At 37.5% G+C, this 26,666-nt stretch overlaps 1 protein-coding gene across 1 annotated transcript in view; it reads right to left on the bottom strand.

The window, feature by feature from the left end:
* The window catches only part of LRP2 (LDL receptor related protein 2), a 219,973-nt gene that overhangs the window by 46,304 nt on the left and 147,003 nt on the right, over positions 1–26,666 (bottom strand). Inside the window, exons 39-51 of the mRNA XM_049772881.1 lie at positions 23,756–23,944; positions 21,698–22,618; positions 21,388–21,553; positions 21,132–21,290; positions 19,820–20,109; positions 18,384–18,587; positions 16,919–17,161; positions 16,089–16,214; positions 13,419–13,538; positions 9,746–9,877; positions 5,211–5,412; positions 3,352–3,647; positions 940–1,456 (exon numbers count right to left, since the gene is read on the bottom strand). Of these exons, the coding sequence (XP_049628838.1) occupies positions 940–1,456; positions 3,352–3,647; positions 5,211–5,412; positions 9,746–9,877; positions 13,419–13,538; positions 16,089–16,214; positions 16,919–17,161; positions 18,384–18,587; positions 19,820–20,109; positions 21,132–21,290; positions 21,388–21,553; positions 21,698–22,618; positions 23,756–23,944 (3,565 nt within the window). The remainder of the gene's footprint in view (positions 1–939; positions 1,457–3,351; positions 3,648–5,210; positions 5,413–9,745; positions 9,878–13,418; positions 13,539–16,088; positions 16,215–16,918; positions 17,162–18,383; positions 18,588–19,819; positions 20,110–21,131; positions 21,291–21,387; positions 21,554–21,697; positions 22,619–23,755; positions 23,945–26,666) is intronic.

Below are 26,666 nucleotides of genomic sequence, written 5' to 3'. Positions count from 1 at the left end.
GATAAAATGATATGCATGGTACCTGCCCCAGAGGCAGGTGGGGGATGGAGGTGGGAGTTGGAAGGAAATTGGGACATTGGTGGTGAAAAAGGTTCACTGATGAAGGGTCTTATGACTGAATGATCTTATGACAGAAATTCAATCATGAAAAATGTATAACCATGATGCTTAAGTAAAGTAAATATATTTTAAAAATTTAAGTAGCTGGGGGCCAGAGCGGTGTTGCAAGCGAAAGAGCAGTTTGCCTTGCACGCGCTAACCTAGGACTGACCGCGGTAGGATCCCCCAGCGTCCCATGTGGTCCCCCAAGCCAGGTGCGACGACATCTGAGTGCATAGACAGGAGTAACCCCTGAGCGTCACCAGGTGTAGTCCCAAAATAAAATCAAAAAAAAAAATTTAAGTAGCTGAATGCACCAATGAATGTATGAATCATTCTTTAACTGCATGGTTAGCAGAGTTTTTTTTTTACCATCTCTGAATGCCCTTTCCATAATAGGATGCCATTGAGTCTCTAAATTATTCAACTTTAAGATCTGTGTTTCCTAATATTCAATGTTCATGAATTGAGTAACTAGCTGAAAGAAGGGGGGAAATCCATGTAGCATTAAAGGGATCACCAAATTAGCACATGTTAAAAATATTCCCTTTCTGGGCAAGAGCAGCAGCACAGTAGGTAGGGCATTTGCCTCGTATACAGCCAACCTGGGTTCTAGCCTTATATGCCCCCCCTTCAGGATAGGAGTGATTCCTGAGGGAAGAATCAGGAGTAATCCCTGATTTCTGGTCCCGAAACAAACAATAAAGAAAAATTTTAATCAAAATTAAAGCGTGACTGGGATAGTTCAGGGGTAGCGCATTTGACTGCAAAATTAAAAAGTGATTAGAATATTTTGTTCAATATAAAACATTTGACAAAGGCTTTTCTGTGCTTCCTTACCTGGTAACCCAGTCCACTGCCAGACTTTCTGCATCTGGTAAATTATAGTTTATGACAATCTCTCTGTTTGTCTTATTCAGAAACATCCTCTCAATGACTCTTCTCTCAGAATCAATCCAGTACAATCTCTTTTCTACTCGGTCAAAATCTACTGCCACCACATTGCTCAATCCTTGCAAAATGAGAGAGTAAAACTGGCCATCTAAAGTTAGATTTCTCAAATAATAGCGATTACCAAATATGAGATACGGCTCTATTTGGCTGTTCTGCCGACAGGTCTTTCCATCAGGCTCTCGGATGTAGCCCGGAGCACATTTACAGATGTAGGAACCTATTGTATTCTCACATATCTGGGTACAGACAAAGGGTGTCTCCTTGCATTCATCAATATCATCACAGCTCCGATTATCAGACAGAAGCTTGTAACCAGGACGACAAGAACAATAGAAACTGGTGAGGGTGTCTGTACAGTTCTGGTCACAGCCACTGAGTAATGGGTCATTGCACTCATTCACACCTACAAATAAAAGGCAAATGTTAGAGAATTGAAAAATGTTCATGAGGAACTTACCAATGATTCCAATCAAAATTCCACTAGAAAAAAAATTCCACTAGAATGTCCTGAATGCAGTGGTGTTCTGGGCTCACTCATGTAGTGCTTTGGGAAGAATAAGCAATGTCAGATATCAAACCAGGATGGTCATGTGCAAGAAAAGTGCCTGATGCTGAATCCAGGATGGCCCAATTCTTAATGAATTGATAAATTCATTAATTTAATTTGTTAGAAGACAAAAATTGAGTTTTCCAGAGATTGTAAAGAAAAAATACTATTTAAATTCTTCAACTCATTCCTTCATCAAGGATTTTGAAAATTAATCTATCAAGCATAAGTTAAATTTCTATGCCCATATTTTTCCTCAAAACTAAAATTATAGGGGCTAGAGAATGTACAGCAAGTAGGGTACTTCTCTAGCATAAGGCTAGATTGCAGATTGTTGCATTTAATTCCCAGCATCCCATATGATCCCTCCAACCATTGCAGGAGTAATTCCAGGATTCATTGATTGTGAGATGGGGGAAGTAAAATAGGAAGAAAAAAGAGAAAGAATAGCAGGACATAAAAGAATTGAGTTAGCTACTCCTAAGCTGGTAAAAGAAAGGTCTCTGTGCAGATGTGGGGACATTCTGATCTGTGCATACTCCTGTATACTTGTTTATTTGGTTTGGAGACCACATCAGGCAGTGCTCATGGCTTACTCCTTCCTGGTTCTGCACTCAGGGATCATTCCTGGTGGAGTTAGGGAACCATATGAAGTGCTGTGGATTGAACTTGGGTCAGCTGCATACAAGGCATATGTCCTACCCACTGTTCTATTGCTCAAGTACCCCAACCTCTCCCATTTTAGTGGTAAGATTGCCCATACTACAGCCAGTCACAGGCTACCATTGGACCCCACTGGGTATGTCTCTAGCTAATTCTGTGAATCATAACCAAATTTACTCAAAACTATCTATAGGTGGGGAACATTTCTTATAATTCCAGATTTGATCAACTTTAAGGTGGTTCAATGTTGCCCCACTTTCTGGGTCCTGCTTACACCATAGTTGACTGAGTATTCGCAAAGAGCTCCCAGAATGAGAAATTGATTCCCATCTTCTTGTCCCCTTTTGGGGGGAGATCTTGATAATATTTATCCGCACAAATAATCCACACAGTCAGGAGGATTAAAGATTAAATGTTTGGGAGAAGAGAATCCTTTGCCTCCTGCTAGCTCCAAAACACACCTGAGCCAACCAGCCAACTCACTATTTATTCGGTTCTCAACAGCGCCCCCACCTGGAAGGTCAAGGTGGGACAACAGACAAAGAATAATCTTATGGAAATATTTTCTTATACAACAGTTCATTGTAACTGTGGGGTTGGGCTATTGAAACCTGACAATCATCTGAGACTGGATATCAACAGGTGAATAAATTCTAAGATAACCAACAGTTATCTCCTTATCTTACTGTGCTGGGAGATACTGACTCCTAGATCTGTTCCATCTCCTATTTTCTTAGGATTCTTATTCTCTTACTTCCCCACCCACATTCAATGTCCTATTCTCTTAGGACAGTGTAACTCATGAGTTAGCACAGAACAGTTGAATACTAAACTGACCGATTATACAATGGAGCATATCACTGTTGTATTTTGACGAAAGATAACATTTGTATAATATTTTGGGAAGCTTTTAGAAAGGGTTGAGAATATCCAGTCTTCTGAGTTTTCCCTTTTGTGTAGTGGGTCCAAATCCAGAGGAACTGGGGGCTTTCCCAGCTCAGTGTTCAGGGTACTGAATTCATTGCATTCTCCCTGCAGTCCATTCCCACATTCTTTTTTTTTTTTTAACCAGGTATTCTATTACTCACCACATCCTTTCTCATCACTGAAGTCTGAGCAATCATCTTGCTGGTTGCAAACTTTCACCATTTCAATGCAGTTCCCATTGTCACACTGGAACTTATGGGGAGGACAAGTGGTTTGGGGAGTATAACACAGGCTTGGAAGCTCATCAGAGTCATCTCCACAATCATTATACAAATCACAAACATAGGACTTAGGAATGCAGGCTCCATTCTGACAAGTAAACTGAGAATCCGAGCAGGTTGGGTATGAGCAGTCCCTTTCATCGCTGTAGTCACCACAATCATTGCGTCGGTCACACCTACCAATAAAAGACCCAGGAACACACTTGAGGGTTTGACAAGTATCAAGTATTACTAGCTAAAAGCTTTGTTCCCTCTTCTGTTTACCTGAATGTCTGATAGATCATTTCAATTACCAGATCACCAGTGACCTTAGTTCCCTCTCCACCAGAATATCTACCTATCTCCAAAATAATTTAATATTTAATACTCCACATTTTCTCCAAGTTTTGTTTTCTATGAGTCTAGAGCCACTAAATAAACAATTACATTTACCCCAAGGCTGTTACTTAAAGACAAAATTTGTAATTTTTGTGTTCTATTCATTGGGTCTTATTCACCAGACAATAAGAGAAGTTACTGGCCAGACAAAATCCATGAGTTCTTTCTTTTTCTTGGTTTTTAGGTCATACCCTGTGTTTTGTTCATGGTTCCGTGCTCAAGGATTTCTTCTGCAGGTTCAAGAGACCATATGGGATGTAAGGGATAGAATCTAGTTTAGTGAAAGGTAAATGCCCTACTTGCTCTAGTATCACTCCAGCCTTACAAAATTTATGATTTTTGAGTAGTTTAATGATAGATGAGCTCATTCGCAAATAAAACTCATAGCATCAGTACTCGTTATTATAAATTATATCATTATTCAAGATGTCCTTTGAAAATATATGACTTCTCAAAGTAATGTTTTTATAATGCATTCCTGTTACTTCTACTTTCATTATAATACTATTCTGTTTAGAAAAAGATATTAGAGTTATGATGTGAGAACAGAAAATTAATAGACTTGCATGGAACACTGACAAAGGACTAAAGCATTTCACAATCCTATAAGTGAGATTAGGACTCTGAATTCCAGGATGGCTTAAGAAAATACTGCTTTCTGAAACTATGAATCATAGTTATCTTCCTTTATCCATAATATTAAAAGTGTCATAATTACAGAAGGGAGAAATGACAGTGATAAAACTCATCCTAAATACAAAGAAATCTTGGATTATACTGAAAAAGCTGATATTTAAAATTTTTGCATGAGAAAATATCCATACGCTATACCTCTGAAAAAAGAACACAAACAACGCCATCAAAACCTAAGGAAACAAGGAGTAGAGGATATGATGCAAGTATTAGAGCACATGTTCAAAGCTTTGGATTCCAACCTAAACACCTCACAAAGTACTATTGGTGGCCTCCACAATAATCTTAAAATGAAAAGGAAATCTTAAAATATATATTTCCAAAGAAAAATTTAAGTGACCAAGAGCCATATGAAAAAAAAATTCCATCATCACTGATTTTCAGGGAAATGAAAATCAAAATGAGATGTCAATGAGAACAACCTTTGTCAAAAATACCTGGGGCTAGAGTGATAGTATAGAGGCTAGGGCATTTGTCTTGAATGCAGCTAAACCAGGTTCAATCCCCAGGATCCCATATAGTCCTCTAAGCCTGTCAGGAGTGATTCCTGAGTGCAGGAAGCAACTCCTGAGAACGGCCAGATTTGGACTTAAAAACAAACCGAACAAACCAAAAATAGGCCAGTAATAGCAAGTATGTTTCTGGGGGATTTATAACCCATAATTCACCTGTATGACTGTCGGACGCATAGTCCATTATTACAAGTGAAATCACTTCCACTGCAAGATCTTCTGGTACAGTTCTGAGCTTCATCATAGGCATCAGGGCAATCAGCATCACCATCACAGACCCAAGATTTAGGGATACAAGTTACTGCTGGAGGCACACTATTTACACAGAAAAATGAAGTACTTGGACAGGTATTATGGCCTGAAACAAAAGCAAACAAGAGACAGAAGTCACATGTGAGCTCATTAGATCATAATTTCTCCTGTCTTATGGTACTGAGCATAAGGAAAACAAGTAGATAAATCATTTATTGGGCCCGGAGAGATAGCACAGTGGCTTTTGCCTTGCAAGCAGCCGATCCAGGACCAAAGGTGGTTGGTTCGAATCCCGGTGTCCCATATGGTCCCCCGTGCCTGCCAGGAGCTATTTCTGAGCAGACAGCCAGGAGTAACCCCTGAGCACTGCCGGGTGTGGCCCAAAAACCAAAAAAAAAAAAAATGAATAAATAAAATAAATCACTTATCTAAAATTATAGTAGAACATATTAAGATTCATTTTAATTGTTTTGAGGACTAGATATTTTTATAAGAAATGATATAATAAAACCCTTAGTAAGTTTTCAAAAAATTTAATAAAATAACATAAATTTCCCTTAGGGCTTTATAAAACTATTCCCATTTTGTAGATTTAGATATAAAATCTGTTCCACATTTCTGAAATACAAAGACATCTTACATTACTGTTTGCAGATGGCATGATGCTATGTTACCCCATCCCCCATTCTTCCTGTATAACCTTACCTGCTAGTAAGGCCTGCATATATCTGGAAGGGGTCCTTGGGAGGTATCAAAAGATTGCCTCAGGGGCAGGAAGTGGATTGATTTGGAGGATTTATTGGGAGAGTGGAGGAAATTGAGCAAGAGAGATGGAAGAAGAAGGAGCAAGTGGAGAGATGGCTGAACCCAGCATAAAAGGTTTAAGCTTAGGAGTCACATGTGCTGGCTAGGGCCTGAATAAAGTTGATGACTCCTGAAACCTGTCTATGGATCATTTCCTCACTGCTATCCTCAACCTGCAGACCCATTGACTGAAGAGGGTTGCAGACACATGGCCTGGGCTTGCAGAGAAAGGCCCCTTCATCCATTCCATCATTATCTGGCCCCATCCAGGGCTTTTATCCAACAATACTATACTTAGAAAACCCTCAAGACTGGACCGGAGAGATAGCATGGAGGTAGGGTGTTTGCCTTGCATGCAGAAGAACGATGGTTTGAATCCCGGCATGCCATATGGTTCCCTGAGCCTACCAGGAGCGATTTCTGAATGTAAAGCAGGAGTAACCCCTGAGCACTGCTGGGTGTGACCCAAAAATAAAAAAAATTTTTTAATTAAAAAAATGAAAAGAAAACCCTGAAGACTTTACCAAAAGCTTCTAGAAACAATAGGTTCATGTAGCAATGTGGCAGGCTACAAAATTAACACACAAAAATCAATGCCCTTTTTATACACCAATAATAATAGGGAAGAAATGGATATTAAGAAAACAACCCCATTCACATTAGTGTCACACAAAATCTTGGAGTCAACTTGACTAAGGATGTGAAGGACGTATACTAAGAAAACTGTAAAACCCTGCTCAAAGAAATAAAAGAGGACACATGGAAGTGGAAACACATATCCTGCTCATGGATTGGCAGAATTAACATCATTAAAATGGCAATACTCCCCAAAGCATTGTACTGATTTAATACGATCCCTCTAAAGCAGTGGTCCTCAAACTATGGCCCGCAGGCCACATATTGTATTTGTATCTGTTTTGTTTCTTCATTGCAAAATAAGATATATGCAGTGTGCATAAGAATTTGTTAATAAGTTTTGTTTTTACTATAGTCAGACCCTCCAATGGTCTGAGGGACAGTGAACTGGCCCCCTGTTTAAAAAGTTTGAGAACCCCTGCGAGAGTCTAAAGAGACCCATGACATTCATCAAGAAGTGGATCAAACACTTCTAAAATTCATTTGGAACAATAAACACCCTCGAATAGCTAAAGCAATCATTGAGAAAAGGAATATGGGAGGCATTTCTTTCCCCAATTTTAAACTGTATTACAAAGCAATATTTATCCAAAACAGCATGGTATTGAAATAAAGACAGACCCTCAAATCAGTGGAATAGGCTTGAGAATGCTCAGAGAATGCTCCCCAGACAATCATCTAATTTTTGATAAAAGCGAACTCAGACCCCCAGCTAACACCATGTACGAAGGTAAAATCTAAATGGATTAAAGGCCTTGATATCAGACCTGATACTATAACGTATATAGAACAACACATAGGTAAAACACTCCATGACATTTAGACTAAAGGCATCTTTAAGGGGGAAACAACACTCTCCAAACAAGTGGAAGAAGATATAAACAGATGGGAATATATTAAGCTGAGAAGCTTCTGTACTTCAAAGGAAGTATTACCCAGGATACAAGAGCCACCTACTGAGTGGGAGAAACTATTCACCCAATACCCATCAGATAAGAGGCTATTATCCAAAATATACAAGACACTGACAGAACTTTACAAGAAAAAAAATCTAATCCCACCAAAAAATGGGAAGAAGAATAGAAATGGCCAAAAAGTCACATGAAAAAGTGCTCCACATCACTAATCATCAGGGAGATGCAAATCAAAACAATTATGTGGTATCATCTCATACCACAGAGACTGGTGCATATGACAAAGAACAAGAACAAGCAGTGCTGGTGGGGATGTGGAGAGAAAGGAACTCTATTCACTGCTGATGGAAATGCCATCTATTCCAACCTTATGGAAAGTGATATGGAGATTCCTCCAAAAACTGGAAATTGAGCTCCCACTCGATCCAGCTATACCACTCCTAGGGATATACCCTAGGAACGCAAAAATACAATACAAAAATCCCTTCCTATATTCATTGCAGTGCTATCTACAATAGCCAGATTCTGGAAACAACTAAGGTGCTCTTTAACAAATGAATGGCTAAAGAAACTGTGGTACATATACACAATGGAATATTACACAGTCGTCAGGAGATATGAAGTCATGAAATTTTCCTATACATGGATGCACATGGAATCTATTATGCTGAGTGAACTAATTCAGAGGGAGAGAGATAGACACAGAATAGTCTCACTCATCTATGGGTTTTAAGAAAAATAAAAGACATTTTTGCAATAATTCTCAGAGACAAAAAGAGGAAGGTCTAGCTCACAACATGAAGCTCACCACAAAGAGTAATGAATGCAGTTAGAGAAATAACTACATTGAGCAGTATCATAACAATGTGAATGAATGAGGGAAGTAGGAGGTCTGTCTAGAGTACAGGCAGGAGTGGGGTGGGGAGGAGGAAGATTTGGGACATTGGTGGTGGGAATGTTGCACTGGTGAAGGGGAGTGTTCTTTACATGACTGACACCCAATACAATCATAGTTGTAATAAAGGTGTTTAAATAAAATATTAATAATAATAATAAAGATTTAAAAACATCTTACATTTGGCTTAGCTTGCAGACACATAATATAAAATAAACATTTGTGAGCCAGAGTGATAGCACAGCAGTAAGATGTTTGCCTTGCACGTGACTAACATAGGAAGAATCCCAGTTCAAATCCTGGCATCCCATATCGTCCCCCAAGCCTGCCGGGAAGGACTTTGAGTACAGAACCAGGAGTAACCCCTGAGTGCAGCCGGTTGTGACCCCCCAACGAAAAAAAAAAAAGCACAGGTATTCCACTTCTACAGATGTGAATAATTATAGCTCAAAATGGTGAACTAGGTGGTTCAAAATAATAGAAATTAAAAAGCCAGTTTTTCTTTTTTTCACCTGCAAATAAGTACTTTATAAAACAACATTATAGCTATTGCCACCTAATAGAATTAGGGGTAAAGGGTAACAACAGTTAACAGAGACCATGACGTTAAAGAAAATTATTAAATATTAACACATAGGAACATTTATTTTGTTCAACCAGTATAAAAAAATAAGAAAATTGGATGAAGAGACAGAGAAAAACATGCATCGGTGACTTAAGTACATATGGAACTGTAGATCACACCTGAAGACACATATGGGTTCTGATCATAAATAAGGTATTGATTTTATTGCCCTACCATAGAAAGATACTCTTCTCAGACACTTTGCCTATGAGTTTTATACTCCAAAATAGAATATAGAGTCCAGTCTAGTCCATAATCCACTACTGTTTCTTTCTTCCTCAGCCCCTATCCTAATGAAAACATAAATCATGATAGATGAAAATAACAGCACAATCGATTGCTACAGGGCACTACTTTGATTAGCTATGTGCAAGAAAAGAAATAAAAATTGAATGTATTTTCATCGTTAGTGAATGATTTCAAACAATTCCAGAGAGCAATATTGAAGTGACATCTTCATAATGTGTTCAATTAAAATGGAATCTACCTGAAAAATTACACTAGCCAAAACAGAAAAGTTTTTCCCTAGAATAGAAGTGCAAAAGAATGAAAAGACTTCACTTACCACAGTTGTGCCTTTCATCCTCATCACTCATGTCCCCACAGTCATTATCACCATCACAGATCCAGCTTCTCTGAATGCACCTGTTATTGTCACACTTGAACTGAGAACTGGAACACGTTACCACATGGGACTCTGAAACAAATAAAAAAGTACCCCTGGTTTGCAATCCAGAAATCTTATGAGAAGCATGTCTATAGCATACACAGTAAAAAATAAATAAATAAATAAATAAATAAATAAATAAATAAATAAATAAATAAATAAAATCTTAAAGTACAACAATAGCAAGCTGAACATTATATTCTATAGTGAGATTAATACTTACCAATGGTTAAAGATTGAAGTAGTTGATGAACAATGCAGAGCCCTAACTATATGTAGTATGGATAAAATCTTGTTTCTATTTTTAAATATACTTTTTATCCAACACTGTCTTGGTTAGTGCAAACTATCTGCCTAGCATAACTGTTTTTCTATCCTTTTACCATTTCTCCATCATATTTACCACCACCTTTCAACAGTGATGTTGAAACTATTGGTTGCTTTTTCACTGTCTCCTCTGACTAAAATATAAATTCCAATTGGACAGGTATATTTGTGTCATTCACTAATATAGCTCTAAAGAACCTAGAACATAAGAGTTCAATACATTATCTATATAATTAAACTGGTAAATTACCTTTAAATTAACTATCACAGACACATTCTTTCATCCTCATATATTCCTACTGAAGTAATTACAGTGACAAAGACCCATAAATCTAAGAATCCCTTCAAAATTAGCAAGGACAAAATAATTAATTTTGGCTGTTGAAAACATAGCACAGTGATCATGATTTAGAGGAAAAAGAACCTTGTCCTATAAGGAAGAAAAAGAAGATATATACGTCAATATAGCCTTATGAAGATACATTAATATCTCCACATATGCAAATAACTTTCTGAAAGGAGATATATTTCAGTATTTTTCACAGTAAATAAAGAAAACAGCCATAATGTACATAATTTAGGAAGGGTATAAAAATAAAAGAAAGGCAGGGCAAAAAAAAAAAAAAAAGGAAACCTGTAATTGCTAACACCTTGATAAGCTATTATTAAGCTGAAAAAATATGGCAGAGAAAATTTCAGTAAAATATATGTAGTTAGAGCCTACCTGTGTTTTAAAAAAATCAGAATACATAAATTAAGATAATTCATAATTATTACCCTTAATAGGAACTATTTTTGAGAAGTGATGGGATTGAAGAATGAGGATTTAACAGTTTTATACATATCTTATGTTTTCTAAAACAATACTCCAGGATATTATAAGATCGTGTGTGTGTGTGTGTGTGTGTGTATATATATATATATATATATATATATATATATATATGTATGTATATGATATGTGACAAGTAATTGTTACAAACTACAAGGACTATGAAGTTGGTTTCCATGTAATTTAAAAAATACATTTAGGAAGAGCTGAAGAGATATTACAGCGATAGGCTGTTTGCCTTACATGCAGCAGTGGAAAAAACCAATTAGATTCCCAACCTTCTAGGGGCAATCTCTGAGTGCAGAGCCAGGAGAAACCCCTAGGCGCCATTCATTATGACCAAAAAATCAAATCAATCAATCAATAAAGTTCTTTAAAATTAAAATAATAGGGACTGGATGTATAGCATGGAGGTAGGGTGTTTCCCTTGCATGCAGAAAGACAGTGGTTCAAATCCCGGCATCCCAAATGGTACCCTGAGCCTGCCAGGAGCAATTTCTAAGCAGAGAACCAGGAGTAACCCCTGAGTGCTGCCAGGTGTGACCAAAAAAAAACAAAAATAAATAAATTAAAAAGAAAATACATTTAGGGGTTAGAGAGACAGTGTAACGGGTAAGGTGCTTGCCTTGCATGTGGCTGACACTATTTCACTATCAGCACCACCTATGGTTCCCCAAATCTGGTCAGGAGTTATCCTGAGCACAGAGCCAGGAGTAAGCCTTGAGCAACATGACATGGGACTCAAAACAAAATAAAAACAAATATTTCTAAGACTATTCTTCTCACCTAATTAGTAATAACTATACTTTTCTTTATAAACCTGCAAAAGATTCTACCTTTTTATTTCTATATAATTTTCTGTGTTAGGGAAAAAAAAGAGTTTCAAATACTGTTCTCCACAAATTGGCCACAAAATTTGAGCCCTAGTAAAAAGAAATAGAAAATTGTCCGACTTTGGCCATAAAAGTAGATTTGTGCTTCTAAGAAAATATATTATTGCATTTATAGAGAAAAATAAGAAATACTCTAGAGTCCTAAAATAGAGGCAGATAATAAGAACTACTAATCAAACTATTACATAAATAGCAAAGAAGAAGTATAGAACTATAGAACAGGAGTAGGAAATTTTCCCTTTAGTTTAGGGTAAATATTTCAGGCCACTTCTTCTTTGTTACCTATTGAACACTGCTTCTTCTTTGTTACCTATTGAACACTGCTTTGTAACACAAAAGTATAGGAGACAAGAAGATAGTTCAAAGGGCTAGTTCACATGCCTAGCATACAAGAGACTCTGGTTGGGCACTATATGGCAAAAAAACAACAAGAACAGGTGTGAGTTCTAATCATCAATCCAGGAATCCCACCAGAGATGGCCCAAATTTGCTCCACTTAAAAAGGTTTTTTGTTCAAATAGGAAGTTGTCCTACAGAAATAATACAGTAATTAAATATGATATACCTTTTAAAAATTCAATGTGGATAATTACATAATTAAAAAATTATCCACAAAATGTGCAGGGATATAAGAACTGATGAGAGGTAAACAACCAATTCCATACATAGAACTATATCAAGAGAACTTGAAACTTCTGAACCTTCTCATGATCTTAAAAATCAGAATTAAGTCAAAGTGATAACTTCTTATTCAAAAGCCAATAAGATAGAGTTCAAGGTGCCACTAACATAGTCTCATTCCAAGAACCTTAATCAGTATTATCCAAATCCTGATCAGCAATCAACTGGTGCTCTACACATTAGAATGAGTTTTTATTTTTGCTACTCTTTGGGGGTAGAAGTTTCCTACCAAACAGTGCTCACAGGACCCAGGGGCCATTCCTCTGATTCTAGGACAACTGGACTTGGTCATTTAAGCCAGATAATTCAGGACCTGTGGTGTCAGGGATGACCAAGGCCACTAGGCGATTCTCAGAGGGCTCTAGGACTACTCTCAGACATTCTCAGAAGGCCACATTGAACCAGGGTTTGAACTGATATCAGTATATGCGAGGAATGGACCCTAACTTCTGTACTATTTTTTTGTTTGTTTGTTTTGGGACCAAGCCCAGCTGCGCTCAGGAGTTACTCCTGGCTCTGCACTCAGGAGTTGCTCCTGACAGGCTTTGGGGATCATATAGAATACTGGAATTCAAACAATCATCCATCCTGTATGGGCTGTGTGCAAGGCAAACACCCTACTGCTGTGCTATTACTCCGGCCCCACTTTGTACTATCTTAATAACCCACTGTTACATTTCAAATACATGAGTATTGAGTGGGTTCAGCATTTCATTTGAGAATCACAACATGGAATATAAACATTCAAATGCTATGACCAACTGCATCTGTGAAAAAGTCCAAATAAGTGTTCCAGATGTATCATGAAACACTTCATGTATGCACCTAATTCTCTTACCACATGAGTCAGGTTCGTCTAAGCCATCAGGGCAATCATTATGTCCATCACAACGCCAAGTGCCAGGAATACAGCGCCCATTGGAGCATCGGAATTCACTGCTGTTGCAAACCTGAGAGGCTGAGAGAGAGAGAGAGAGAGAGAGAGAGAGAGAGAGAGAGAGAGAGAGAGAGAGAGAGAAGAAAAAAGCATAAGAAAACACATGCTTATTCCCATCAGACTGTATTATTGTTCTAAATAAAAAAATGAATATAGGGGGAGGGGGAAAGGGGGTAAAAAAGCAATACTTTGGGGCCGGTGCGACAGTACAGTGATGATAGGGCATTGATCTTGCACTGACCCAGGGTGAACTGCAGTTCGATCCCCGGCATCTCATATGGTCCCCCAAGCCAGGAGTGATTTCTGACCACAAAGCCAGGAGTAACCCCTGAGCTTCATCAGATGTGGCCCAAAAACCATAGGAAGGAAGGAAGGAAGGAAGGAAGGAAGGAAGGAAGGAAGGAAGGAAGGAAGGAAGGAAGGAAGGAAGGAAGGAAGGAAGGAAGGAAGGAAGGAAGGAAGGAAGGAAGGAAGGAAGGAAGGAAGGAAGGAAGGAAGGAAGGAAGAAGTAGAAAAAGAAAGAAAAGAAAGAACGAAAGAAGAAAGAAGAGAGAGAAAGAGAAAAAGGAAGAAAGAAAGAAGAAAGAAAGAAAGAAAGAAAGAAAGAAAGAAAGAAAGAAAGAAAGAAAGAAAGAAAGAAAGAAAGAAAGAAAGAAAGAAAGAAAGAAAGAAAGAAAGAAAGAGAGAGAGAGAGAGAGAAAGAAAGAAAGAAAGAAAGAAAGAAAGAAAGAAAGAAAGAAAGAAAGAAAGAAAGAAAGAAAGAAAGAAAGAAAGAAAGAAAGAAAGAAAGAAAGAAAGAAAGAAAGAAAGAAAGAAAGAAAGAAAGAAAGAAAGAAAGAAAGAAAGAAAGAAAGAAAGAAAGGGCACACTTTTCCAGCTTTTCAGGGGGTCAGAGAGATAGGATAGCAGTGGGTCATTTGCCTTGCATTCAGCTGATCCTGGAGAGACCTGGTTCGAATTGTCCTATCACAAATGGTCCCCTAGCCTGCCAGGGGCAATTTCTTTTCTAATTGCAGAGCCAGGAGAAACCCTTGAGCACTTCCTTTTTTAGCCCCAAAACAAACAAATAAATGAATAAATAAGTTTTTTTTAAAAAAGAATAACTTTTCAGATTCTAGAATTTAAATATATATATATGTTGAACTGATTCATTGGGGAAAAAATTTCAAAGAATTTTATTTTACACATTAAATCACAAGCTATGTAACAAGATTTGGGTCTGTTTTCTGATAAAAAAGAAATAAGTTAGTTATTGATTAATTATAAAGAAAAATAACATGAAAATAGTTGAGCTCACCTCACACACAATCTTTCAGACGTGTCATAATTTATTGTGAGATCTTTCTTTAAATATTGGTTCTTTCTTTACATAACCTTAGGAACTTTCATCGGGGAAATTTCCAAATGGTTATGAATGCTTAAGCTAGAATCCACTATTATGAGCCTTCTAATCTACAAGAATCCCTTGCTACCATCTGTACTATCTAATTAATTATCAGGAAAAAGCGTAATAAGCAAAGATCTGTGAAATGATAACACTAGTTTCAATCTATCTTAACCCTGAATTCTGCTTTCTTTAGATACTGATATTACAACTAACACCTATTCCTAAACATTAGCTTGCTCTCATAAGAATTATGTATCTCTTCTAGTCTCAAAGTTATCACATTAGAGGAAGACCTTTTTAAAACTGAGCTATAAAGATAGAAAACTTATTAAAATAACAAAATGTAAAATAATGGGTTTTCCCCAAAATCACTTATTAAAAACATAGGAAAATCAATTATTAATAACTAACAGGGTTATATGAGGGTCAAGGTAAAGGTTTAGCATGTGGGTTCTGCCTAAAAAAAAACCTTAAGGACAAATGATAGAAATTCTGGGTTCTGGGATTATAAAAGTTCAGACCTCTGGAACAAACTTGTTTGGTTAATTTATTTCTTTACTTTACCTGTAAATTTTAGCCATTTAGCAGATTCCAGCTCTTTATTAAAAAAAAAAGTATTATAGTTTAGGGGTCGGAGAAATAGCACAGCAGTAAGGCATTTGCCTTGCATGTGGCCAACAGACCCCAGTTCAAATCCCAACATCCCATATGGTCCCCTGAGCCTGCCAGGAGCTACTTCTGAGTGCAGACCCAGAAGTAACTCCTGAGTGCCCCTGGCGTGACCCAAAAAACAAACAAACAAACAAATATAAAAGTATTATAGTTTAGATAACTTAGTTACAATAGTAATAATGCCTCTTCTTTATGCCTCTTCTTTCCCCTACTTTCCTCCACTTTGCTTGATAATCTCAGTTTTGTGATCCAATGTATAATGTCTAACTCATTGTTTTTTTCTCTATATACCAGAGATGAGTGAGATCATCCAGTATTTAGAAGTACTTGGAGCTAAGCCTCCAATTTGTGAATAAGGTAAGGTACTTCTTACATCACTCCAATCATATCCAAATGCAACTGCATACTGCATCTACTTAACACAATAATTCACTAAATTTGACATCAGCACACACAACCAAGTCACATATGAAATGTATCCATGAAACCCCAGATAAAGAGATTTATTTTACCACAGAAAATCGGGCTCTCATCACTTCCATCTCCACAGTCATTGTCTCCATCACACAGGTAATGACGAGGAACGCATAAATTGGTCGTCTGGCATTTTGAATAGTTAGGCAGACAAGTACGCTCAGCTTGAAAAAGACAATCAGGTAAACATTTGAAATATATCACCACATATATATCTAAATATTGTTGTTGCTGAATAAAGCAAACCACCAGAAAGGAACTGTTATTGTCATCACAGAAAAAGAACGAGGAATCTTTGATTAAGTAGCAAGATTCATGTCTCAGATAAGAAATGTACAAGTGGGCCCGGAGAGATAGCACAGTGGCGTTTGCCTTGCAAGCAGCCAATCCAGGACCAAAGGTGGTTGGTTCAAATCCCGGTGTCCCATATGGTCCCCCGTGCCTGCCAGGAGCTATTTCTGAGCAGACAGCCAGGAGTAACCCCTGAGCACCGCCGGGTGTGGCCCAAAAACCAAAAAAAAAAAGAAATGTACAAGTGTGAGTTATAGAAGACTGAATGGGGCCAGGGATGTGGCCCTTCTATCAAGTGCTTGGTTTGCATGTATAAGGCCCTAGACTTGATCCTCAGTACTTGTGAGGAAGAGAAGAGGGAGAGGAATGGGCAATTGTTGAAATTTCCCAACTTTGGGAGAATCATTCAACTATTGAGGTTTTTTTTTTTTTAGTCATGTAGCAGATCAGATTAAAATAAAAAGTAATCCTTTTCCAGTTATCTATCTTCAGAAAGCCTTTGTTTTAGGTGATAATTTCATCTCCCAAGGTCTATGACTTTATATCCCAATGCATAAAAGCACATAAATGAACTTACGACAGTTTTTCTCATCAGAAGTCTCATTATCATGACAGTTGTTGACCCCATTGCAGACTAAGTGCTGAGGAATGCACCTTCCATTAAGACAAGTAAATTCTGAGGTGGCATTGCAGCTAGGAAACAGACATCCTTCCTCATCACTGTTGTCTTGACAGTTATCATAGTGATCACAGCGGTATCGATACTGGATGCACCGCCCATTGTTGCAAGTGAAGTCTGTGGGAGCGCAGGTGTGCAACGCTGAAAGGGGAAAAAACGTGAGTAAAAATACTTGGCTGAAGTAAAATTCTAAGTTTGAAAAGATTCTATGAACAAATCAAACAATAGAAGTGTACCATCCATGGCAAATACTGTAAGAAAAATGACTGCATGTAAAGATTGCTAACACTTTAATGAGATAAAGAAAATTACATTGGTTTCCTCTTATTGCTTATTTGTTTTTAATGCAGCAAATGCAGGGAGTGACAAAGTCATTCCATTTTTTCCAACATCTCAATTTAAAATTGTGCAGTTACAGAAAAGCAGGCAAATTACAACTTATTTGGGGATAGAAAACCCAGACTGAATAAGGTTGACTGTAGAAAGGTTAGCAGCCTCAAAACCTCTGAAGACAGTTCACTATGTCCTTTTCAATGAAAGCTAAACACTGAGTGATTTGCTTTTGGTTTGGAGGTCTCACCCATCTGTGATCGGGGTTTACTCCTCAGTCTATGCTCAGGGATCACTCCTGGTAGGCTCAGGATTGAGAGGAGATATAGGGTGTCAGGGATCAAACCCAGGTCAGAAGCTTGCAAGGCAAGTGCCCTTCCCATTGTAATAACTCCCCAGTCTTCACCAATATATTTTAAATGAAGATGCTCCTGCTATGAAAAATAATTAAATAGCTTCATGCTAGTCATATCATTTTTCCATTGTGTTGTTTATTTGAGTTTGTTTTATACATACCTGGCTATGCTCAGGGCTTACTCCTGTCTGTGTGCTCAGGGATCATTTGTGGCAGGCTTATATATGCCAGGAAATAAGCCTAAGTCATAAGCACCTTCCCCTCTATATTAGCTCTTTTCTGGGCTCTCTCTGCTTTCTTTTCAATATGTGATTTTTCTGACTTCTGGAAACCTAAGAATGGCTGCAGTTTATGTATGAGATGTATGGCTCCCAAAGAGAGTCAGGAACTTTCTCGAGGCCACAGAGATTTTATTTTTATTTTTGGGCCATAGAGATTTTAAGTGGCATAATGAAGATCTGAATTTCCCACCTCTGCTTTTAGTCGTGATAAGGATACTTCCCCAAAGCACCATATGCTACTACATGACATCAAAAGCAGGTTATATGTGATTTAACAACTGTGGGCTAGAATTCCAGGAAGTGTTTTCCACTTTGCACTGATTTCAAACTTCGTTATTCACAGCAGAATTGTAAACCAAAGACAAAGGCTGAGAAGAAAACACTGAGTGCAACTCACCACAGACAATTTCTGTCTCATCACTGCCATCACCACAGTCGTTGTCATTGTCACATTTCCACTGGGGTAAAATGCAGTGTCCATTAAAGCAGGTGAATCTTGTTGGAGCACACCGCGTGCCATTGTCCGCAATACAGTGTTTGTTATTGTTGGCTAGATACCAGTGACCCTCTTGTGGGCACAGGCACTCAGCACCATAGGGACCTTAAGAAAGGTGGATCCAGAAAGCAAAACTTTATGTACCAATCGTTTATGATTTGTCAACCAGGATAATACTATTCTATATTCTATATCATTCTATAATATATGCAGCAAACTTATCTTAAATAAGATAAGCCATGGAAACTCTTCCCATTAACCTTTCAATTATAATATAAATAATCTTATATCAGATGAACCCCCTCCATTTTCTGAAAACTCTGACTAATTCACACTAACCTATCTCTTGTTAGCACTGAAACAAAAGCAATCATTCTCTTTTCTCAACAAAATTTGAAAAGCAAAGATATCAAAGACACATCTTTGGGTAAATCTGTGTTCTCTATAAAACATATTACAGAGCTTAAGAACATTTCACATATCTTGATGAAATAACTTAAATCACCTTCTTAGGAAGGTAAGCTCTTGATGGAATTCAAGCCAGGCAGAGTGTAAGCCAATGCCTCTAACTTTACATCTATCACTATTAAGCATCACTTTTTAAAAACATCTTCTTGTAGTCAGAGCCGATAGCACAGCAGGTAGGACATTTGCCTTGCACATGGCTGACGCAGGTTTGATCCTGACATCCCATATGGTCCCCCAAGCCTGCCACGAGTGATTTCCGAGCACAGAGCCAGGAGTAACCCAATTATCGCTGGGTGTGGCTCAAAAATAAAAAATAAAAAAACAAATAAAGATAACCTTCTAAAGGGCTGGTGCAATATTATAGTGGGAAGGACATTTGCCTTGCATGCAGCTACCCCAGGTTCAATCCCCAGCATCCTACATGGCCCCCTGAGTCTGTAAAGATTCCTGAGCTCAAAGCCAGGCATAACCTCTGAGCAACACCAGTATGGTCCAAAAGCAAAAGCAAAAACAAAAATACAAATGAACAAAAAAGTATCTTCTAAGAGGCTAAAGCACTTGCCTTGTATATAGCAAACCCTCATTTGAATTTCTTTCACCACATATTACCACCAAGGATCACTCCTTAGCACAGAGCCAGGAATAGCCTGGATGACTCTGGGTGTGTCTCTCCCACACACCCTGCCAAACCACCCCTGCCCCAATAAAAAAAACCTTCTAAGAGGAACCTATACTAAAAAGAAAAAGCTTCTCTGAGTCTTTCTAGCAGCAAACCCAGTGCAAACTCCATCTATTTTATAAATTGCCATGGAATTGAGGAGAATTTTTTTTTCTCCTTCCTCATTCAGTCTTCATGAGCATTATCTTACCTGGTGCACAAATATGGCTGCAGCCGCCGTTAAATAGCTCGCAAGGATTGCCACAATGCTGTTCCAGCTTCTTCATAACAATACTAATGCCCATAAGTTTGGAGTTAAAACTTAAGGTCATTGCAGTCACACCTGACCCATCAAACTTGTTAGCTCTGTAAATTTTTCGTGCAAGTCCATCAGTCCAATAGATGTACTGCTCATAGACAGTCAACCCAGAAGCATCAAGGACGGTGTCAACTACAACCTCACGCTCGGTGCCAGTTAGTGTAATGCGTTCTATTTTATTCCTAAAACAAATTTAAACAGAAAAGGCTAGAATTCAGAAATAGTAAGTCTCATAATTGGCAGACAGATACTTGGTGCTAATTAGTGCTTTACATAGCCCCCCCTCTCAACCTTTCAAGAAAATCATGGTGCAACGACAAGAAAAAAAGGTTTCTACTGATTGAGAGTTTAGTTTCTCAAACAGTGGTCTGTATAAATAAGTTACTTCTACATCATAATAATTTAACTTATAAATAATTCTACAAAGAGATGCAGGTTGACATAAAACTAGGATAATATAAAGTTAATGCATGTCATGCAAGGAATGTATTATATAGCACATAATTAATAAAACATCACTTTCCCTTTATACATCTTTTAATTAATTACATTTGCCATATACCAAGTTTTTGAAATATTTATCTAGCATGACCCACATTTATACATAAAGAAAAAAATTTAGGGAAAGATTAAATTGTAAGGTGCTCTGTGCTTCAAGATCAAACACCTGCCATAATAAAAACTCTTTCAACTTTTCCATGAGGATGATTAGAATGTGACTCACTTCAGGAGTATATTTGAAAAATATAGATAAATAGATAGATATAGAGAAAGATCTAGAGATATAAAGATAAAGATATAGATCAGAGATGATAAAAGTCTACAGAGGGAACTTCATGAAATTGGCTGGATATTCACTAAAGAAGGAGTTCATTAGGGACCAGAGTGATAGAATTTGTTATAGATACAGCATTTGCCTTGCACATACTTGGCCCAGGTTCAATCCATGGCATCCCATATGGTTCCAGGTATGACTTCTGAGAGCAGAGTCAGTAGTAACCTCTGATTACTTTCAGTTATAACCCCCCCCCCAAATGGAGTATATTGAGAAGATGACAAAAGGTCAAAGAACAAAGATCATGAGCTCTAAGACACTCATTGTTGGAATGAACCTTTTGGAGAATGACCTTAAGATTCCCAAGTCCTAATAGAGGTGGGAAAATAAAGTCATATCAATACCCACAAAATAACCAAAGATACATACAGACTGCCATCTGCCCAGAAGAGGAGGTCATCTTCAAGGTCCAGAGCAAGTGCTTTGGGCCAGACGAGGCTGCTATTCACAATAGATTCCCTGAAGTTTCCTCCCAGTGTGGCTTTCTCAATTTTAGCATTAGTATTCCAGTCTGCCCAGTACATGTACCTAGTCACCCAAATAAAGTTGTGATTAGTTCCTACAAAGAAACTTATAATCTTTTGTTATACTTAATTTAAAAATACTAAAGAAAACCAAAACATACCCTCGGCATGGATCTAATGCAATGGCAGTTGGCCCAGTAACATGAGCTAAAACACTCCTCATAGACCCATCCAGGGACACAGAGTTAATTGTCTTATTAGTGTAGTCACTGTAATAAATTCTTTTGTTGATCCAATCAAAGGCAATGCCTTCAGAAGTTCCTATACCTGCACAGAGAATAAGAACAATAACAACAATAACACACACATACATACACAAAGGCAACAATTACAATAAGCATTTTAGGACCAGTGGGTAAACCAAATGTATTGGGTCATCCCATTGTGTCACTGCACACAGAGAACACTTGCCTGAAACAATGACTGTGGGAGAATTGGCCCCTGGATTCAGGTTGACATAGGCAATCTGACCACGTCTAGATGATAAAGACTGAGTGAAGTAGATTCTGTTATTTATGTTGTCATAATCCAGAGCTATAGTATTCCTTCCCACATTTATTGGAGGGAAAGGTGGTCTATGGTCCTGTGGGTCTATGTGTAAGCTTCTCAGGTAATTATCCGAGGCAAAAATAAAAAAATCTTCTGTCGGGGTGCTACAGTTCTTGTCATCAGCTTCCAACACACCAAAGGCACAGTCACATTTCGCAGTGTTCAATCCAGGAAGAGCAAAACAAAGATGAGCACAGCCCCCATTATTCTGCAAACAAGGATTGTTGTTGACTTCTGCTGGAGAACGGGGCTGGACTTGCTGGTCAAAGATAGTCACATCTCTTAGCCAACTGATATTGTCTCTTAATATTTTTGGTGCCTCTCCGGGTGCTGGGTCCTTGCTAGCTTGGAGAATTTGCTTTAAGTTCCTGTCTACCCATATGATAGAATTTCCAAAAACAGTGATGGCAAATGGAGTTGGGTAATGACTGCCATAAAAAAGCACCTTAAGGTTCTGTCCATCATTACTGATCCTTGCAATCATATCTAAAGAATCGTCAACCCAATAAACATAGCCACTAGTAAGGTCCACTGATAAGCCCCGTGGTGTGACAATGCCATCTGATACAATCACAGTTCTATTGGTACAGTCAAGAAAAGAACGTTCAATTTTGGGGTTTTGCCCATAGTCTGCCCAAAAGAGGTATCTGTTCTTGGGATCTACAGCCATAGCTCTGGGCTTATCCACTGTGGTTTTAAGAAGAACACGACGGTATGTGGTATTGATCCTCAGAACTTCTATCAGTGTGTCTGACAGAAAAGCATTGGTGAAATAAAGATTTCCTGTAGGGAAATGAAAAGCAATGATGAGTGGAAAAGTAAGAATTTTAAAGATGTCTTTCAAATTCAGCACAAAATATTAAAGTTGATATTTAATATTACTTTAGTGATCACTTTGAAAATGAATATGTTTTGAGATTAGGAAAATTTTTTCTCTTATGCACCAAGAAGATTAATTCTTCAAATTTAAACATATCTATGTTCTACATATATAGTAAATTAAAATTCATAGCAGATGGCATTTTCTACTGAAAGGAGTAGTTTCCAGGCAGTCTTCTCTTCTATTTGAATGTTTAATACCCAAATATTCAGACTCATAATATATGCATGTATACACTATATAAAGCATGTATAAATTATATATATATATACTGGTGCATACAAAGATAGGCATAGTATCTATGAATAAATTCTATTCTAATATGACAAAAACAAAGCAAGGTGGAAAGCCAGAAGCATTTCATATTATGGATGTGATCAAACGTTCTTTAATTTTAGCATGACCATGTATTCTTTCCCAAGTTTTTATAGCTAATATAAATGTGTAGATGTTTTTCATTTTCTGAACTTTCTGTAGCCAACAAATCCTAAGTACATTTACCTTTAAGCATCACAGAACAATGTAAATGCCAGGAGACCACTTTATAGAAATGGTATAAAATTTAAAAATTAAGGACTGATTTTAGTGTAAGAAAGTCCACATAAAGAAATGTATCTAATCATTTTGCTAATAGTTATGATCATGTTGTCTTCTTGGAATATGACAGCACCTACTACATATAAAACAGTCAACTGAAACATGAATAAACTTAAATAGCATACAATTTAGTCTGAAAACAATTTTGGTGTCAGAGATTTCCTGGCACACACCACCAATCCAGGTTTGACTCCCCATATGGTGCTCCATTCCTGTGTGCAGAGCAAAGAGTAAGCCCTGAGCACTGCTGGGTGTGTCTTCAAAACAAACAAACAAATTTTAATTAAATAGTTTTAACTATTTTATATATGATATATATTATATATCATATATAATATTTAATTGACTTAGATTAGCATATATAATGTAAAATTGTCTAGCACTGAAATTTAAAAAAAAGTAAATATAAAAAGGCTTTTCAATAGACTCACAATACAACTTACCTGCTATCCAATCCACAGCAATTCCCCGGACTCCATTTTGTCCTAATCCATCAGTAATGATGTTCATAAAACCAGATCCATCTGGCTTGATTCTACGGATTGCATTACGTGTGCGAATAGAGTTGCTAAAATCACCCCAGTAAATAAAGCCAGAAAAAACATCAACATCCACGTGCAGTGCATTTCGTCCTGGAATGTTTAGAAAAAGATGATTAAAAATGCTGTTGGTTTTTATTTTGTTTTTGGTTTTTATAGCTAAAAAACGGGGGGTTGATTTTTTTGTATTATTTTTATGTTTTCCTTCCTTTTCCCCCTTTTTTTAAAATGATTTTTATAGTCTCTAACAGGCGTCCTCAAAAAAAATTTTTTTTTTTTTTTTTGGTTTTTGGGCCACACACGGTGGTGCTCAGGGGTCACTCCTGGCTGTCTTCTCAGAAATAGCTCCTGGCAGGCACAGGGGACCATATGGGACACCGGGATTCGAACCAACCACTTTTGGTCCTGGATTGGCTGCTTGCAAGGCAAATGCCGCTGTGCTATCTCTCCGGGCCCTCAAACTTTTAAACAGGGGGCCAATTCACTGTCCTTCAGACTGTTGGAGGGCCAGATTATAGTAAAAACAAAAATTATGAACAAATTTCTATGCACACTGCATATATCTTATTTAGAAGTGAAGAAACAAAATGGGAATAATTACAATATGTGGCCCGAGGGCCGTAGTTTGAAGACCCCTGCGAGACTCCTCCCATTTATTTGCTGGTTAGAGTTTTTGCTCTCCCCCTTTTTCTTTTTTTTTTTCCTTCAAACAGAACCACATAACATGAACCATCTTGTTCTGCCTCCCAAATTGAGGGAGAAATAATGGAGGGCACCAAGACCGAACAGTCATATGAACACTGAGTAGAAAGAAAAAATGATCAGACTTAAACACCAAATCCAAAGCCAACTACAACAGAATCAATACTCAATCTACAGCAAGTTAGACACAGAGGGACCACTTATACTAGCAGCCCAGGGGGCAAAGGAAGAGCTTTATGGGATGCATGCTGGGAACAGAGGTGGAGGGAGGACAACATTGGTGGTGGGAATGCCCCTGATTCAATGTTACTATGTACCTAAAATACTACTGTGAATGATTTGTAATCCACTTTGGTCAAAATAAAAATTATTATAAAAAATCATAAAAAGCCCGGAGAGATAGCACAGCAGCGTTTGCCTTGCAAGCAGCCGATCCAGGACCAAAGGTGGTTGGTTCGAATCCCGGTGTCCCATATGGTCCCCGGTGCCTGCCAGGAGCTATTTCTGAGCAGACAGCCAGGAGTAACCCCTGAGCACCGCTGGGTGTGGCCCAAAACCCAAAAAAAAAAAAAAATCATAAAAAATGCTCTGCCTAGAATAGGCTCAGCCAGGATAGCTCTGAGGTCAAGCAATGCATGTTTTTTGCAATGCGATCACACAAAACTCACATTCAGCACCACATGGTCCCTTTAGGTGGTCCAGGTGGCATCCACCACTGCTAGGCCCAAGCAGTGCCAAATTGCCAGGCCCAAGCTTTGGATCAACTATTAGTCAAGTGCCTGTAGATATAACCATCAAGCTACCTGAGCAAGGCCTGGAAATCCCCACTCACTAAAATGTAGACCCAATTTTTCAAATCCTCATATTCAACCCAGTGATAAGAGCATTCTCACATTTCAAAAAGTTTTTCTGAGGGCTAGAGAGATAGCACAGTTGTGGGGCATTTGCCTTGCATGTGGTTGAACCAGGATGGGCCTGGGTTTGATTACCAACATCCCATATGGTCTCCCATCCTGCCAGAAGCAATTTCTGAGCACAGAGCCAGAAGTAACCCCAGGGCACAACTAACTGGGTGTGGTCTGAAAACCAAAAAAAAAAAAGTTTTTTCTTTATTATTTGTTTCACATTGCAATGAGGACACATATCACCCATATATCACCCATATCTGTCACACAATAAGAGACACCACAGAAATGTCTGGCTTGGAAAGGGAAACTATGAGACTATATTATATAATAAGGAGCAAGAAGCATTTAAAACATTCAGGAAATCATGACAAAGGGATAGATACAGTGACTTTAAGAGAGTCTCATCGCTGAAATGAACCAACTACCAGATTATATGAGTAATTATGACCATTAATTTAATCAATTGCATCAAAAAGAATATAAATTTGTTTGAACAACAAATATTTTGAATAAAGTAGGGAAAAAGAAGGCCTCTCCATATTGAAAGATCTTTTTATCTTAAAGTTCAATAAGAAGGGAAAAACTAATATGTTCTTTCTGCGAAAATTCTATACCAAGTACACAGTTTCATTTATCATGTATTTCTCAACTATGTTCAACCCCAATCTATTCATGCAAGTAGCTGAATTTTCCATTTCTGAGAAAATACAGAATCTTTGATTATGTGATAGCATAAAACTCTTTTTTTTATTAAACTATGTGTTCTGTCTATATAGATCTTTTTTATTATTTAAATTTTTTTATTTTTTTTTAAACACCTTGATTACATACATGATTGTGTTTGGGTTTCAGTCATGTAAAGAACACCACCCATAAAACTTTTAATGTGAGATTATAAAAGACTAAAGGTCTGTACCTTAAAAACCAATCAAACAAAAATTTCCTAATAAAAACCTGGGTGTCTACTACAGATTTCAAATATAATGATGACTCCATCAGATTTTCCTAACATAAAAACAGTTATAAAATTATTAACTATTTCAAATATAACAGATTTCAAATAACAGATTTCAAATATAATGATGATTCCATCAGATTTTCCTAACATAAAAACAGTTACAAATTATTAACTATCAATTATTAACTATCAATTATTAACTATCAATATGTCTATAAAGATAGAAGTATAGATAGCAGAATAAGAT

Source organism: Suncus etruscus, chromosome 5 (assembly GCF_024139225.1).
Source record: "Suncus etruscus isolate mSunEtr1 chromosome 5, mSunEtr1.pri.cur, whole genome shotgun sequence".
Lineage (NCBI taxonomy): Eukaryota > Metazoa > Chordata > Mammalia > Eulipotyphla > Soricidae > Suncus > Suncus etruscus.
This window is presented reverse-complemented; position numbering and strand designations above follow the sequence as displayed.